The 18,556-nt window shown below is 26.6% G+C and overlaps 1 protein-coding gene and 1 long non-coding RNA gene across 2 annotated transcripts; one reads left to right on the forward strand and one right to left on the reverse strand.

Moving 5' to 3' along the window:
- Positions 1-8,932: 8,932 nt before the first annotated feature.
- Positions 8,933-12,577, forward strand: LOC132929838 (uncharacterized). Its single transcript, XR_009662163.1, has 3 exons — positions 8,933-9,029; positions 9,092-9,206; positions 12,387-12,577. It is a non-coding gene; the product is annotated as an uncharacterized LOC132929838 (long non-coding RNA).
- On the reverse strand, positions 11,089-13,667 carry LOC132929837 (eukaryotic translation initiation factor 1A, X-chromosomal-like). Its single transcript, XM_060995436.1, has 6 exons — positions 13,507-13,667; positions 13,263-13,346; positions 12,576-12,679; positions 11,448-11,580; positions 11,267-11,373; positions 11,089-11,195 (listed from the first exon to the last, which is right to left on the reverse strand). Exons 1-6 carry the CDS (start codon positions 13,520-13,522, stop codon positions 11,190-11,192), a joined length of 450 nt encoding a protein of 149 aa, XP_060851419.1. The 5' UTR covers positions 13,523-13,667; the 3' UTR covers positions 11,089-11,189.
- Between the last annotated feature and the right edge of the window lie 4,889 nt (positions 13,668-18,556).

Here is an 18,556-nt window from a genome sequence, read left to right on the forward strand (position 1 = left end):
ATTAATGAAAATTATTAATTTATATTTTTATTAGTTTTTAATTAGTTTTTTTTTTATTAGTTTATAAATATTTTTACAAGTACTGGTAAGTACTACTAAATGTATTGTAACTAATTGTTATTATATTAATCGTAATTTATTTATATATTATGTTCATATAAAAACGTGTAATTGTGACATAAATATTATAATAAATTACAATTATATACATTGATTTAAATTATGAAATAGTTTCAAACATTTTAAGGTAACAAAAAATAAATTGATTACACTGGATTAGGTCACGAACATTTTAAATTTTAAATTGAATGTATTTCTAATGAAATTTACACCGCAGGCACCACTCTTTTGTTTGCAGACACTTATAAGTGTACCAATTTCGACCATTGCGTTATGATTAAAATGTATTGTTCAAAAACAACCTAATTATTTATCATTTTTCATTTAATAATTAAACGCAATACATTACATTATTATAATCACTATATTATATAATTTATCTATTTCTCATTTTTTTTTTTTGTCTACAGTATATACAATAGATCTTGTATATAAAAATATAGGTATTTCACAATTCGTACTACAATTTATAAAATAAAACAATACTGTTGTGACTTTGGGCGCCTATATTATCTTATGGTGATGTTAAGTGATTTTGCTTTATTCACCTGCGATAAAGAGAATAGGACCACAACTAAAGTCACTGAAATATTAAATAGTATTTAACAGTCATCGTAATATCTATACGAATTCGAGCAGTGCAGTTTCGCTTGAGCATGAGTAAGTATAGGTAGTGGCGTCATTTCAGTTTTTGCAAAGGGGTGGGGGGGGCAAAAGTTTTGACCGGCCATAATAATAAAAAAAAAGAAACCACTTGCTAACAATTACTTTACAATTACATTTTTATCTCAATACAAACAGCCGTCTTACATAATTTTATACATACTAGTTAGTAACTAATATAGTTACCACCATATAGTTATCTGAGATAATAACTGTGGTTACTCTAGGCATAAATAACACATTTTGCTGAGAGATAACAATGACTAAATAATAAATATATAATATTATGTAGATGAGGGATACCCAATATTACCTATTAGCATTGAGTATATTGTATATATTGTATATATTGTACTCTTTAACTACTATGTATAATGACTTATTTGAGTGGAATTTTACCCCAATTTATGTCCTATTTGCGCCAAGTATGAGTACAAAGGTATTTACAAAAAATAAAACTAAACATACAATAAATTATTAAGTAGTTATTATTAATTTATGTTTTTCAAGAATTGCTTAGATGCTAGGCAATAACAGGGTATCTTCTAGATTTCATAGCTCCAAACAGCTTGATTTAAATCTATTAGTGAAGCTGTTTCTTTCTCCACAACTATAACTAATAAACTAATAAAGATACAATCATACAGATACCCTATAATAATTTACGTATTAGCATGAGCCACAAATCATGGTTTAATTTTATTTAGCAATGTCACGAATGTCATTAATCATGTTTGTGGACTTGCGGCCCAAAATTAGCACATACCCCGAGCCGGCTCGCTACTGACGTCTGACAAGGAGAGAAAAATTCCCACCCCCACAAATCTTGCCACTAAATATAGCTAACTACATTCTAATTTAATCATTTGATTAGGTAGTAGTATAAAATGCAATTTATATATATTATCAAAATTAAAATTATGAATCCACACGTAAAAATTAAAAATTAAATTTTCTCAGTTGCACTATGAATGAAATGGATTTGTATGGCACTGGATATAGTTAGTCTGTCTAAAGGTTAATTTAATATTTGTCATAACAAGAACTAGACATATTATGTATACTTTAACGTAACATTATTATAATGCCAACAAAATCTGAGCCAAAATTTATTTTTCACGTATTATTATGTCTCATCATTTGCGTGTGTTTAACCAAGTGTATTATGTCGTAGTCTACAATCGAAAAAAAGCGTTTTATCAAATGCCTATTGTTTGTTGTTTAATAAATAATAGCATTTTCAGTCAGGTATTTGATATATTGTTTTTACTATACAATATATACCTACATTTTACATACAGCTAGCTATTAATATTATCAATTTCCTTAATTTCCTGTTTGGCACTATAACGGTTTCTGAACATAATGATTAATCTTTGCATAATTATGTATATAATATATGAATACAAGTTATAGTTTAATTATAAGCAATACATAAAAATTGTATACTTAAATAAGATTAAAAAAACTCTGTGTTTTTCAATTCACGGCATTTTAAGGACATGCCACACCCACAGATGTATTGTCTTGGTCTTGTAAACGTATTACTCGTGTTAGTACCCACTATGAAATCGTTTTCCTTCAGCAGAATTAATCTTGTGTTTGGTACATTATCAGTATTTATTTCAAACCTTTTATCCTGAGGGAGGGACATATCATAAATTTTACAAAAATAAAATGTATAAAGTGTATTTTATCAAAATCATATAGGTAATTAATAATTAAGCTTTTACAGTTATGATGTTAAAATGGTTAAAAAAATTAAAATTAAAATTACATATTAGAGTAGTTTGTGGTTTGAAGTTCACAGTTTTCAATAGTAGTCGAACCGCGAAATTTTTTTCAATGTACAATTTCCATGCTTAGAGTTGACTTTAAAGTTGCGATTTGTAGTTTTTCGTCCATTTGATTGAATTTTTTAGTAAACTTCTGCCTGGTATTCTTTTAGCACTTCGATAAAACTATAAATTTAAAACTATATATATTATGCCACTGACAATATTGACATAGTGACATATTATTGTTGAACCGCATCACTTGCTCGTAGCCCGTAGGCAATTCTAGAATAATCTTTCGCGTAAAACAGTACAACACATTGACTAAAATAAGTTGATGGTTACTGGTTACACTTATGTATTATACCACATATTTGACATAACATTAATAGTATTATTATTGAATATTGATGTTCACTTTATCACGCTAGGTGTCTGTATATAACCGGATGTCGGCCGTGCCGCAATAACCTACAGCAGTGTAGTAAGTTGTTTATACTAATGTAGCGATTTCGGATTGTTGACCTCGTGTTATTTTAATTTTTAACGAAGGGAAGAAGTAAAACGACCGAAAAACTTCTCTGGGCCCGCGCTATAGAATCGCCCCTGTCATCATCGTTACAGGCACATCACTGCATTACGCGGTTGCGTACACCACACGCGTTGATCTATGTATACGATCTCTCTTCTATACAATATATTATTATTAGATATTTACATCTATATAAGCATTCGATAAATCGATGCGTAGGTGTTAGTTATATTATTATACTGCGTCTGTCTGTATAAATACATTCAATTATATAGTAAATTGCCGATGTGTCTGCACTGCTGTCTTAAACTACCTATGTGTAAACCATCAACGTTTTATTATTTTTGCAATTAGCATAGCAATAAAAAAAAAAATAGCAGATAACTACTTGTTACTTATACTTAAAAAACTGTCTACTGTGTAGGCGTTATAAACTACCATTGGCTCGAGGAGAAAAAATAGATTTTTCTCGCGTCAGTAGTATATCACGCATTATCTTTGTCGTCTTTATTCAAATAATTTCTTAGCAAGATAAAAGCAGTTTACTTCAACTTTCAAGTAAACTTTAACTTTTTTGTCGTCATGATTCACATTCTTTAATAGTTAATAGTAGAAAATGTATTAATTTTTTTTTTATTTATTTATAGAAAAAATAATAATACTTGGCATCATGGCAAAATTGAATTTTATATATTATGCTTATGATTTATAACTGCTCAAGTTTCATACTACCTAGCCTCTAAGTGCTAGGGTGACGGCTAACAGGTGAATTATTAAAAATATAATTAAAAGTATGAAGTACTTCTTATAATATATGTAATATTATGTATTTGTATGTGGTTGAAAAGTAAAAATCAATTTAACTATTTTTCGATTATTACACAATCTAAATAATTATTTTGTATGGACAAAAATATAATACGTAGATATAGATAGTTATAGTTAGAGAGCCTAAATAATAATTATTATCTAGGCTCTCTAGTTACAATATTTTAAATTATCAAAATATGTTTGATTTTTATATACTTAAATTAAAACTATAAAATATAGAAAGACAATTCGGCAAGTACATGAGACTATTATTTTTGTTCTTTAAAAAGTATTGTTTTTGAATTATTCCTTTTTACCTATATGTTGTCTATATTTAAATTTGATACATTTCTATAAAACTAATTAAACCTAATTTTTATTATAGGTAACCTTATAAAATGATCAAATAATTGTGTTTTTTTTTTTTGCGTGTTTCTAATTCAGTTTAACTATCCCAAATAACACAATTTAACGGTACCAAAAAAACTAGATATAGGTACGTCCAAAAATAAGCGACGTAAGTTAAGTTAACTAACTGTTTAGTTATCAGCTAAAAACGTCATCAGCTATGACATGATTATATATTACACTGCGAAGGGCATGACAGATTTACAGATAAACCCGTGTAGCCTTATTATGTGCCTAATATAACTAAACGTGATTTTAAGTAAATGTGGCAGAGGGCTAAATAATTAAAAGTTCGAGCACGCCAAACTACTGAAACGGAAAAATACTTATCCTCACGATGTGACATTTGATTATCAATTTATATGATTTTTTCAATGAAATTAGTAGTGCCACTAAATAATGGACTGTAAAGCCTGAAGCGTTTAAAGATTTGAAAGTTTAGCTAAACCCCATATGGCCATATTATTGAATTCTGTACGACAAGACTGGTAATTTATAGATTATGACATTATGAGTTTGCAAGTGGTTGATAATAATTTAGATCGTGTAAGAAATGAGGCAGATGGAGTCCGGAATTAACTAAACTAGATACACAAACTTAACTATCAATAATTATTCTACAAACAAAAAAAATTAAACATACATCAGTAGCTTTGAAGGCAACATAAATTAGGCGGCATCGCTTAAACTTTAGGATTAGGAGTAAATTATACTCAATAATATACAGCATATAATATGTATGTTATTGTTAACTGTAAAAAAAAAACAACTATGATAGTAATTTCATTTACAGATATAAATCTGATTATAATATGTAAATTATAAATTTATAATCTTCTTAAAGATTTTGAAAAATAATAATTATTTCTAAATCTTTGTGTGCGTGTATGTAAGAGCTAGTCCGTCATTCTTGTCCTTATCCAGGACGACGAAGGGAAAAAAAATACACTTTACAAACACAGTGCTTGTTGGTAAAGTTGATAATAATTTTAAAAAAACTGTAATACATGGATACAATAAGCTTCACAATATTTTAGCGTTTATAATACAATTACATATTTAACTTTTCAAAAATGCTTTTACACAACACATCAACAATTTGAGAAAAATAATCGTTTACTAGCATTGCTTTTAATCTTGATAATATATTTTTATTTTTTAATAATATAAGTTACAGTCGTCACAGAAATTTTATCTTATGTTTTTAATATTCAGTTATAAACGATTAATTGATGAAGTTATAGAAATATAGAAAATATATTAGAAATAACATGCAAAGTTACTTTAAATTCGTCGCAACACGTAAGCTGAAAAATTAATTTAAAAATGCTACCTATATACCTACTTCAGAAATTATTCGAAACTCGTTATAAATACTTTGTACATTAAAAGCTTTTATAAAAGAATTGATAATTATTAAGCGCATGATTAAAACATGAACATTTTACTCTATTTTTTTACGTCTTTTTGTAAATTATTAACTCCATAGTCCATCTTGTTCAAAACTATTCATATATTTCATATTAGCACAACGTAGTAGCGTTGTCATAAAATAATAAACATGGTTACGAATATTTAACATGATAGACGATATAGTGACTCACAAGTCACAATAATAAAGAAAAATGATAACATGTTACTAGTTACACCACGCTAAAGAATGCTGTTTCATAAATTTCTACCTTTGAATTAATCGCGTTAAAATTTAATGCCAGACTACTGATGGCGTTTTATAAGACGAGGGACAATCGCCCTGATTACCTACTCCCTGTAACAACTATTGGTTTAATTTTTATTTTTTTTACTACGTAACATCTTAAAAATCTGTTGAAAATGGATTTGTGAGTTTGTGACCTCAAATTTCTCGTGATGTAAGAACGTGTCCCGTGATAAAAGCTGTTGATCTGAGCACTACACTTATATAAAAGCGAAGATAAAAAAAAAAACATTTAATTGTTGTGAAACATATCCCCTTTTAAATAATTATTATATTTACCTGGGGACAAAAATAATTTATTACTATCGTACTCATATGCATATACACCATGATAGTATAATAATAGCGAAAAGAGAGGACACTCGAAGCGTATCTGCCGCGTGATAGCGATTACGTTAGGTTAGCAATTATTAGGTCTGCAGCAGGATATGATCAATACATATAAAAATGCGCGTTGTTAGGGTGACCTGCTCAGTACATGTTTTGTTAAGTACATAAAATGATTATTTGTTCACGATTGTAGTATGTTGTATAAGATATAAAATATCGTTCAACAATAAAAAAAAATCATCTCATGAGTCACATTTTACTATTAAATTTAATAATTAATATATTATCTATATTCTATATACAAAATTAAATTTTCCCTAGTCAAAATTTTAGTTATAAACAATAATAAAAAAAATATTTTGATATTGTGAAATTTTTGATATTTTTTAATTGATAAATAAACAATTTATTAGAAACCTCATATTAAATTTTTAAACGTTCCTACCAATACATAATTTTTTTATTGACAATTAAAAAAAGACTAAAAAAATGAAAATATTAAATTTCAACTTGAATACCTAGTTAAATAGCTTAAACATTCAATATATTTTGAATATTTTATTATGTTGAGAAAATCAGTAAATAATAATATAAATATTCGGTGAAAATTTCAATTACCTTCTGTTATTCGTTTTTGAATTACATGAAAAAATAAATAAAATCAATTTTGTCGAATTCTCGTTTAGCATAAAATTTTTAGCTTTTCCTTATTTTTTATTTTTTTCCAGTTATTTTTAAAAGTACTGAGAACTTTTTATTTTAACCCTATCTAACTAGATTAATTTTCTATCAGAAACCACCCCAAAATTGAAAACTAAAGCATTTTTACTGTTTCAAAAGGTAATGAAAGACACAAAAAAACACATTATTTTAAAATCAATACATCCATCGCTCTCCTCGAGGTTATATTATACAAATTTATATTTATTTTGAATATTTTAGTTTCATATTTTTTGATTAATATTGAAATAAATTAATAAAAGGATGGATTTTTCAGTTATGACTCACAAATTACAGTTAAGATAACGGTAACCAGTATAATATAAGGGTACATCTTCTAAGATAAGACAATATCGATTCAGATCTCTATTCTCTGACCATTGATATTATTTATTATTAAATAAAAAATGAATGTATGATTATGATTCATGAAATAACAAACTTTTTATTTTTTATATATTAAACTTTTTATTGCATATTATAAATCCAGTAAATCTATTCTCTAAAGTAAACAGCACTAATAACTAAAATAGGTGCCGGACGCCAACACTTCACTTGCAAACGCCAAACAATATAATATTATTATAGTTGACGCGATACTCATATGATAAATGAAAAAAAATATTAAAACCGTGTAATTTGTTTTTGTTAATAAAAATAATTTTTTTTTAAAAATGTAGTTTTTTGATTTAAAATTTAATAAAAAAAAATTACATATTTTTAAAACTTTCAACGGGTACTATATTGTTAAGAGTGTTTACTACCAAAACTATCATCCTGAAGGTATTTCTATACGCGATTGTCGCGATTTATCGTGCCATTGTCTCTTATTATGAAAAAACTATATATAGGGCATAGGCCATAGACGATATTATTATGTGTACCGATATCGTATATATTATTATAATACACTTATGTTCCTTTAGACTTTAATATTATTACATATTTACATTATATTTATTACCTACTTATATCTACTGGTGTGTCTGTGTAAAATCGCATGTAGTCACTAGTCATGTACGTTTATATAGTTACTCATGATGTGTAGATAATATTATGTTATATTTTATAGTAAGTAATGTCAGTGGCGCAACCTGCGGGGGTCCCAGGTCCGGACCCCCCCCCCCTTGAACCATGTCGTATCTTTCTAAAATAATTAAAATGTTTGACAAAATACCTTTATTTTTTTACATTTAGTTATCATTCAATTTTACATTATAATTACAATATTTACATTAATCAAACAATAAAATAATAATAATTAAATTTGCTTGCTATTTTAAAATTAAAATAATTATATTTTTGGCCCCCCTTAAAAATATCTTGGTTGTGACACTGAGTAGCTTAGTCTCTGCCCTCTACCACTCTAAATTATAATACGTTCTGTTTTTGTATAGGTAAATATTTTAATTCAAACAAATGGTGAAAATAATTTTACATTCAAAGACGGATAATAAATTGCGGTGGCCCTTAAAAATAAATATTATTTACTAATTAGTTATTACACACTGGAGGGAAATCATAATACCAAATGTTTGACCTTGGACCCCAAAAGTTTGAGTCGCCACAACACATTAATTATTAGATAAATTGGTATATAGACACACAGTAATACAGTATAATAGGTATACCTATAAATTAAATATTTTTCGTACAAGACCTATAATTGCCTATAAGGTACTTATATTATGTCTGTATGTAATATATAAGTACATAGTTGGTTCTATAATGTCACACAATCACACCACACCACCACACACGTTAACTACAGCCTGCGACTAGTGACTATAGATATTATAATATTCCGGCTGCAAAGTCACCCACGCGAAAATATTATCTTAACTTCGGCAAAGAGATCATAAAACAGTAATGCACATTTACTTAACCATCATCATCATCATCATATATTTTACACCTCTCGACCTCTGCTTTACACGGTCTTAATATTATATAGGTATATACATATTTATAAATTATGTTGTACCTACCTTACTACATTTTACGTATGTATTGTAGACAGATGTATAACCAATACCTGTATTATGGCAGCGCCGAACGTCTGATATCAATAAAAATCAACACTCAAATCGCACGCGAGTGGGTGGTGAAAAACTGAAAACATGCCAGAAGCGTAAGTATCTACTTAACAATATTATGGTAGTAGTGATATTCGTCCGCCTATTACATTTGAGACGACGATCGCGGTGGAATACCGTGCTAATGGGTAGACAATTACCCCTTCGCGACATTAATACAATATAATATACACATAGGTAAAATATAAATCGTAGGAGGTTATAGATAGGTACCTATCAGGTATTATAGTGAGTACTCATAACATCCTCGGACTCGAGTTTATTATCGAAATTCAAGGACGGCCGTTTGTCATAGATTATTGTGTTAGATAATCGAATGCCTTTGTGTCGTCGTTTCCATTTATTATTAATGTTAAATTGTTAAACCTAGGTATATGATTATACTTTAGCATTACCATTAAAATGGCCGAACAGCCGCGTTCGAATAAAAATAAATGTTTTAAATTTTTAATGGATTTTTATAGATACCTAACACAGCAATACACTGAAAAATAATATCGTCGGTGAACAAAAAAACGCGATGGTAAGACAAGCACGGCACTAGAATTATTTTCCAGGGGAGGCAGAGTGGGGCAAATATTTTTTTTTACATGGGCTAAGGTTTATTTTAGCAATCAATGAGGTTCTTTAAATAAAATATAAATATTTTCGTATCATATGACATAACATAATATAGCTATTTAGCTATATAGTACAAATTTTTGAATAGTTAAAAATGTTTTAAGAATAATGTCAAATACTTTTTATGTACCTCATGTAAGAAAATTTTTAATCACAGACCTTCAACAACTATATTAACAATGATGTACAAAAATGACAATTTCTTTATTACTTTAATATTCCATACCTTTGTGAATGAATGATTATACTTTTTTACTTATATTTCATAAATATAAATTAAAGTAATTGCATTTAGTGATGAACAGATGAATTTGTTTGACTCAACTTTAATGCAATTATTTGGGATACATTTATTTGTTTATTTTCATCCAGTAATTAGTATTCAATAAAGGTAATAATTAAAATATAAAAGATTTTTTTCCTTATTAGACAATACTAGTAGGTTAATTCATAATAAAAAGACCAAAGATGTTATTTGTTCAAACTTCATTAATTCTGTTATTATAATTTATAATAAATTAAATTTATTCCGCAATTAATTTATAATGACTACTTTTTATGACTTCATTATATATCATATATATTTTTCCGGGGAGGGGGGGGGGATAGAGCCCCACCTTGCTGCCGTGCCTGTGGTTTTGGAGTACCTCCTACACAAGGAGTAAGGACGGAATTTAATAAATTTTAATAAAAATTAATTATAATTTCATTAACTACATATAGTGATGATAATAATTGATAAATGACATTTTAATGTTACAATGAATTATTAGTTACATTAGTTTAATTATAAAAATAATAGTGAAATAAACATCATAGATGATAAATAATTTTTAATAATAAATTACATTTTATTAATTCAATGAATACGTCTTATTATAATTATAATAATAATATTATAGTATTATAATACCTATTTATTTAAATTCATGAATTTCAAATAATAAGTATAACTCTTATTAACTTTAAACATTATTGAATAGTTTTGCCAAATACTGACTCAAATCAATATTATAAAACAAATCGAGTGTATTTGTTTAATTCTGGTTATGGAACCAACATGACACCATATATACATCTATTTTAATCTGTGTTAACCTGGTCGCCTGGACCCAAATTATAATTTAATTATACACCTACTTAACTATGTCAAACCAACGTATAATCTCATTCGGTATGCATAACTAACTGATCATAGATATTACCGATATTGAGCATAATTAAATTAATACAAATTTGCATCAGACTGTGGAGAGATTAGATCAGAAGAACAAAATAAATACAACTAAAGAATAATTATTATTTAAGTATATATTTATTTCAATATTTTTTTAGATAAGTTGGAACTTAGGCAACTATTATGTCACCATACAGCTTGGATACTTTTTGAAATAACTTTAAATCTGAAAAATTAAAAAATTAAACATTAAAATATCATTATCTAACAAAATTACTATAGATATTATGATTTTACATTATCAACAGCATTGTCTGCTTCTTCATCATCGCTAATATCATCTCCGAATTCAATATCCTCATCCAATCCATCGTCAACAAATGTGACTGTATCATTGATGCGAACTAAAAATAATACAAATTTTATTTGAAATAAAATTTTGATATATTTATGATTAAATCAGTGGAATAATTTTTACCAGTTTCTGGAAATTCTCCGTATGTTTTTAAGTTACGAGCTTCATCAGGTGTATACTTCAAAATTACATCAGCTTTTGTATCTTGATATTCACGTAATCCTATCAATACTATATCAGCTTGATTGATCCATACCTAAAATAACAAAATATATTATATAAAATAACAAAATTCAATTGGTATTCAAAAACTGTTAAGACCTTTAAATACAATTAAATGGTTTTTTTTTTTTTTACAAAATAACAACACTATAAAACAAATTAGAAAAATAATTAAGTATTTAATTGAAACACTAGTTTAATTAAAATTGCTTATTTTATTTATACTATTAAAAATATTAAATATAAAGCTATACAAAATGTTTATTAACCTTTAAATTAAACATAACTGAACATAAGTTTAGTTTTTCACTAAGAGAAAGCCAAACCAAATAGTGTTGTTATCATCTAACAAATGTAAAACATCAAATTTAAGTTCAGCAGAACCAATTTTGTGATGTTAGATTAAATATTAATTAATTAAAAATTAATTAACCTATAATCATGCTAGAAGTAAAAATATTACCTGTGTTCTTTTACTCGTTGTATAATATATTTTAATTTTTAAGTGAGTAATAACTAATGTGTATACAAAATAAAAAAATCCTCATAGCTGCTTGGTAGTTTAAATATCATAAAAAAACCAACAAAAGAACACAGATAATATTCTTTACCTTTAAGTTTGATCAACTTAGGTCAATTCACTCTAATATTAAAGCTAACAATAGAAAATTAAATTAAATTAACACGTTGAATGCATATATATTTTTTTAAGTCCACTCCATATAATAAAAACTTCTAATTTATAGAAATACCTTTCATAAGATCATACTTCCCAAAGGTGTATGAATACATATATTTAATATTTATTTAACCACACTAATTAATGATTAAATATTTCAGCTAAACATTCAAAATAATATCAATTTACTTCAAATGTATATTTGACACCAAATTGTGTTGAATGTGTCACTGAATGACCTAAGCAAACCTCAAATTGTGTCAGAAAGCAATCAACGAATTAAAAGGACCCCTGGAGCTTGTGAGACTTATACTTGATATATATTTACCATATTTATTAAAATTGAGCACCTTTTTCCTAAGTTTTCCTCGAATGTGGCAAAGTCGTTTTACACCATCAAAACACATTGCTTCTAGACGTCCATTTCCCAACATTTTGGTAACTTGAGCATATTCTAGAAATGGAAAAGAATTGAGGTAATGTATATATAATAAATAATAAATATTGATTGAGAACTAAATAAACTCACAAAAAATACCTAATTTATTTAACTTTGATTTTTATTTGATAACAAATTTTTGATATGTTATATGGCTACGCATTTCTAGTAAAGTTTATCAACTTCATAATTTATAGGGCTGATAGTACTTTTCTATCTTCAGGTACACTAATCACAGTGTCTGCTGAATATACTACATTTAATAAATTAAATCTTTCATTCTTCGATATTCTTGAAAATATAATTTTAATGTAAACTTTCAATAATTGGTTATATTTTTATAAAATTATATTTATAGAAACAATGCTTTAATATTTAGATCATGCATTGTCGCATGATTCATAAATAAAATTGTGGTATTAGTGCACATTTACATTTTGGCTCAACAATATTGCAGTAATATACACATTATAGTTATCAACTTCTAACTTTTAATTAATATAATCTTTATCTCTCTTGGTTCATAAATCATTTTAAAAATAATTAAGATCATCCAATAAAGTACTAGGTACTGAATAATTATTAACTAAATTATTACCTTGCCCATCTTCTTTGAATACCAATTCACGTTTCTCTGTTTCATTCTCGTTCTTACCTCGCCTACGATTTTTACCTCCTTTTCCTAAGGATTCAAACAAAAACAATAAGTACTAAGTAGAATAAAAAAAGTTGTTTTTTACTTATGTATAGATAATATATCATATAGATATATCCGTTAACTATTGATGAAACAAAGCAAATGATTTTTGCTATAAGTTTGACTTTCCAAACGATTTACTTACCTTTATTCTTAGGCATCGTGTATTTATTTGAAGATTTGTAGTTGCAAACTCACCAGTTTAGAGCTTTACAGTGGAAAATTAATTACTTTGTATAATTAATAAAAATTTATAACACGTTTTTAAGATATAAGAAATACAGAAAAGTGAAAAGAACGCGTTATCAAAAAACATCGGTACAGTTCGATTGTGTTTGGTTATTCCGGCGTGGTTAGACATAATTTCTATGGGTTCAATCACGAGAATGATAAGCAGACCAAAGAGTATAGAAATCGTAACCATTTAATACCTTCTTCTTCCCGCCAAAATTGTTTTTTTAGGCCGTCTGTCATTTATTCTATTCATGCCGGTTCCAAAAAAGTAGTAAGTAAATCTAAAATAGGAATATATGATAATCAATTATTAAGGAAAAATTTATATAATTCACTAATTCACAGGATTCAATATAGTGTTGTACACTTCAACACTTGTACCATACAACAACTTCTAATTATGGAATAATCTGTTGTCGACGGTATCGTGTCTAACCGTCTTCATTGATTTCAGCGGGGTAAATCTTGAATGTTGGCAAAATAAGACAAAAACGACTAAAATATTTATTTATGATGAATTCCTTGGTATAGTCGTAAAGGTATTTAAGACACACGTCTTAGTGCCGGATCTAAATCTTGGAAAATTTATGAGTGCTATTAATAAAATTACTTATTTATAAGTCATTTGTTGCATTAAAAGTAATTATATATACTAGTATTGACTATTTATGTCGGGAAGACATTGAAAAAAAAATCATTCTGCACAATTTTATACTATAATGAAAAGGAATATTAATGAACAAAGATACTCGTATTTAAACAATATCATACATTCACACTAGAAATTAACTGTAAATTAAAAATCAACAACGGTCAACGATAATCAGTTTTCGGCGGTTGATGTCCAAGTAGTAAGTACATAAATAAATCTTTTTAGTTAGGTATGTACCTTAATTAAATATAATAAAACTAAATATGAACCATCCATGGCATATCAGTATATCACATATATATATTTGTATATTAAGTCGTTTTTCGAGTTGATCAAACAAGCATTAAATCTTCTTCATAAAACAAAAGTAAATATTATTAGTTTGACGTTTTCCATTTGACAGGGGCCTTACTAATTTAAATATGATAACAATTTTAGGTTGTTATTTAAATTTTAAAAGTATAAAAACAGATTTTAGTGTTTATGATATAAATGAATCTATTGTAATCTTACCAGACCCGGGTACACATGATACAGTTAGTTCGGAATACTTTTGGCGAAAAACAGATTCTTCTGAATAGTAAAAATGAGCAAATTAATTTCAAATTTAGTAAACAGATGTTAGTTCTTCAATAAAACGAAGGGTTTCATTTGGTAAACAAATTAAAAAAAAAATCATGTTTTTTCTTCCGACAAAAAATGAAAGTGGAGCTAGCAAGTAGCAACACAGCGTTTGAGCAGATCTGTTTAACTTTTTGCAAAAATAATTTGAAACTTGGTGCTTTTCAAAATTGTAGTGCGACTATCAGTATTGAATTTAATATTTATTCAAATATTTATTAATGCTTTTGATATACTCAACTTTAGAAAATACAATGATTATGGTTTAAAATCTGCCTTATGCAATAGGAATTATGAAGAAGTTAAAAATTGTATCGACCATTGGCGTAATTGTGGGGGGCAAGAGGGGGCAGTTGCCCCCCCTGACAATTTTTTGAAAGCCAAAGGTATATATTTTAACCGGGGGGAGGGGTGTCAGGGTTTGATAATAATAAATATATTACATTCATTATACATTGCCCCCCCTAGATTTTTTCCCACTTACGCTACTGGTATCGACTATCGATAAAATTTGTATATGTAACTTATTATTGGATCTCAAAGAAAAATTGGATTCTTAGGGATTTTAATTTGTTTTGAATCTTTAAATAAATTAAGTAAAACTTTTTTTTATTAGTAAGTAAATTTATTAGAAATTAATAGTAAATGCTGGAATTGGAATTAAAAATAGTGCTCTTGGTAACTGCATTAGCATTTCTCTCGATAATAATATAACTATTTTAAATTGTTCTAGCATAACAAATAGGGAACCTGAAGACTTAATTAATAGTACTAATTTAAATTTATATAGACATTGACACATTGTGCTTGACCCAGAAACTATAATTTTACATGATCATGATCATGACTATAGTAATGTATAGGTACATTGTTACAAATACTCTCAGTGATTTTTATACTAAAATTATTATTTATATTACTGGTTCGTCTTTCATCATCTTTCTTCTAAAATTAAATGTGAAATTTGTGTATGACTGTACTACTGTAGGAGCTCTTTTTGTTTTTAAAGACGATTTTTTTAATTCTTTAATTAATACTAAATATGTAGGAGGTTTATCACACCCAAGCGACAGTGTGATTTTTATTTGTACAAAATCTGAAAAAATGATCGTTTCAAAATCAGTGTAATAAATATAAACGAATGCATAAATTATTAATTCAAAATAAAACATTTATAATTTTTTTATCAATAATACTTCTGTATTTAATAGTATACAATTCCATAATTTTGACAATGGTTGTATTACAAATCATTTAACTGTTTTAATAAAAGCTATAATTTCAAAATATTTTGATTTAAAAACTAAATAGACATGTACAAAGAGCTCAAAAATATTTCACTTAGAAATTGGTATAATAAAATCACGTTTATTTTTAAAGGTCAATAGCATATAATATCAATTACCAATTACCATTATAATAATGAATTGTTTATTTTTTTTTGTACCTAATATGTAGATTTTAACACTTGCACAGTGGCGTAATTTGGTAATATTTTTATTTTTTTACATATACCCCTCTCTCAAAAAAAAAAATATTTATGTGCAGCTAACATTGGGAATTCGGGTTTTTTTGTTTTATTTCTATAAAATATAAACTAATTAAACTATATATTATAATAATATTTATTGATAAATCAATAAATAAACGTAGTCAACAAGTTTTTTTTTTAAAAATGGTCATGGGGGGGGAGGGGATACGACACCCAAATCCCCCCCACCCCGTAATCACGCCATTGTAGATACCTATTTAGTAGCATAATAACAATAACCGAGAATTACCATATTATATTGTATGTGTAGTGTGTACCTACTGTGTATCGGTTTGTACTTCGTACAATAATGAGTATTATATTATAAATCATGACAAACTATATATTATGTATACAGGCCACAGGGTGATTCTTTTTTCATGAACCACTCATTATTATAAAAAGTATTCATGTTTTTGAAAATATTTTTTTACATTGTTTCAAGTTGTTAAAAAAATCAACATTTTTTAAAAAAATTATATTTTTAAATATTTTTTATCCTTATTTTTTTTAAGTTTTTTACTTTTTTGAATGACAACATAGTTTTAATTTCATATCCCAAAGCAAAACATTTTCTAAGTATTTTGATACATAAAAATTGAATTTACAGCGAGTAGTTTATGATGAGATAAGTATTTAAACTTTAAAGTTTCGATGCGCGGAGTAGAGTAGTATGTATGGGGTTACCCCGCAAAATGTTTGTCCACTACGCCGCTTGTCTAAACTTTAAATGCGTATAACCCATAGACTACTTGTCCTAAATTCGATTTGTATGTATCAAATTATCAACAAATTATTCTGCTTTGGAATATGAAATTAAAATTATGTTGTCATTCAAAAGAGTAAAAAACTTAAAAAATATTTGAAAATACAATTTTTTAATAAAAACGTTGATTTTTTAACAACTTGAAACTATTAAAAAAATGTTTTCATTACTTTTTGAAATAATGAGTGGTTCGTGATAAAAGAATCACCCCGTATATATAATATATAATATATTATATTTTGTCATGTTATAAATATAAAACTAGGCCATAATGCACGATAGTCGATAATATTATATAATACAATATTCAACAATTTCATGTTATCGCATCCCATACCTACGCAGTATTTTACAATCATAGGCTATAATTTAAAGTAAAATACTCGTATTATAAATATTTTTAATTTGTTAATTACATTTAAACATTTTAATATTTTATAGATTGTGCATGTATATTAAATCATCAATCACACAGTTCAGTGTTCACAATAATATAATGTACTTAAACGTCTTAATGGTCTATGAATAGGTACTTAAGCTATAAAAGAAACTGAAAAAAAAATGTATAATAAATATTAAATAGGTAATATTATTCTATATCATGTTGTGATAATAATCAGTACATAACCTTTGTCAACACGTCACTCAACAGCAATTGCCTTATTTCTTATTACCTATTTATCAGTATTATTCTATGAATGTCGTACTACCTACATATATTATAATATGAAGATTAAAGTTTGAGTGTTTGTTCACTTTATTATTTATAATTTTAAAAATTAATGGTATACAGAATGATTCACCAAGCATACTCACGGCTCACCCACTCCTTATTATCCTTAATAAAAACTCAATTACCTATTCAAATTCTGACTGAAATTTTTAAAGAAGTAGATATTTAAAAACCATATTATATTAAAACAGATATCTAGATTTTTTATGAAACTTAAGGAGTATTCTATAGTGGTTAAAACTTTTTGAAATAAGAACAGTCGCTTTTTTGTAATTTGTTAAGCAGATATTTTTTAAAAAATATTTATGAATTTAAATTAAAATTCAAACTTTATAATTATTATAATCAATTTATATGGATAATATTATAATATTTTAATAGTTCTAAATAATTGGTTTAATCACAGATTTTTCGTATAACGGCTTAACATAGAATATAATGTATAAATGTATAATATTTAGTTTAGTCTTAACTTCTTAAGTTTAAGTACAATATTTTTAAACAAATATAAGATTTTAATTAATTATTATTTAATAGCACCTCATTTTTTTTTTCACCTAATGAACAAAAATTCAATGGTAGTAAAACTATGGTCCTAATAGCTTATAGGTATACTTAAAAATTACAAAATCAGAATTTGAATAAATTCATTATTAAA

The sequence above is a fragment of the Rhopalosiphum padi genome, chromosome 4 (genome assembly GCF_020882245.1).
Source record: "Rhopalosiphum padi isolate XX-2018 chromosome 4, ASM2088224v1, whole genome shotgun sequence".
Classification (NCBI taxonomy): domain Eukaryota; kingdom Metazoa; phylum Arthropoda; class Insecta; order Hemiptera; family Aphididae; genus Rhopalosiphum; species Rhopalosiphum padi.

What these genes read in the sequence shown, in the direction of transcription:
- LOC132929837 (XM_060995436.1), bottom strand. An exon ending in GAGGAAAACTTAGGAAAAAG is followed by an intron (nt 11,581 to 12,575) that starts GTGCTCAATTTT and finishes TTGTTATTTTAG; the next exon opens with GTATGGATCAATCAAGCTGA. An exon ending in CGGAGAATTTCCAGAAACTG is followed by an intron (nt 11,374 to 11,447) that starts GTAAAAATTATT and finishes TATTATTTTTAG; the next exon opens with TTCGCATCAATGATACAGTC.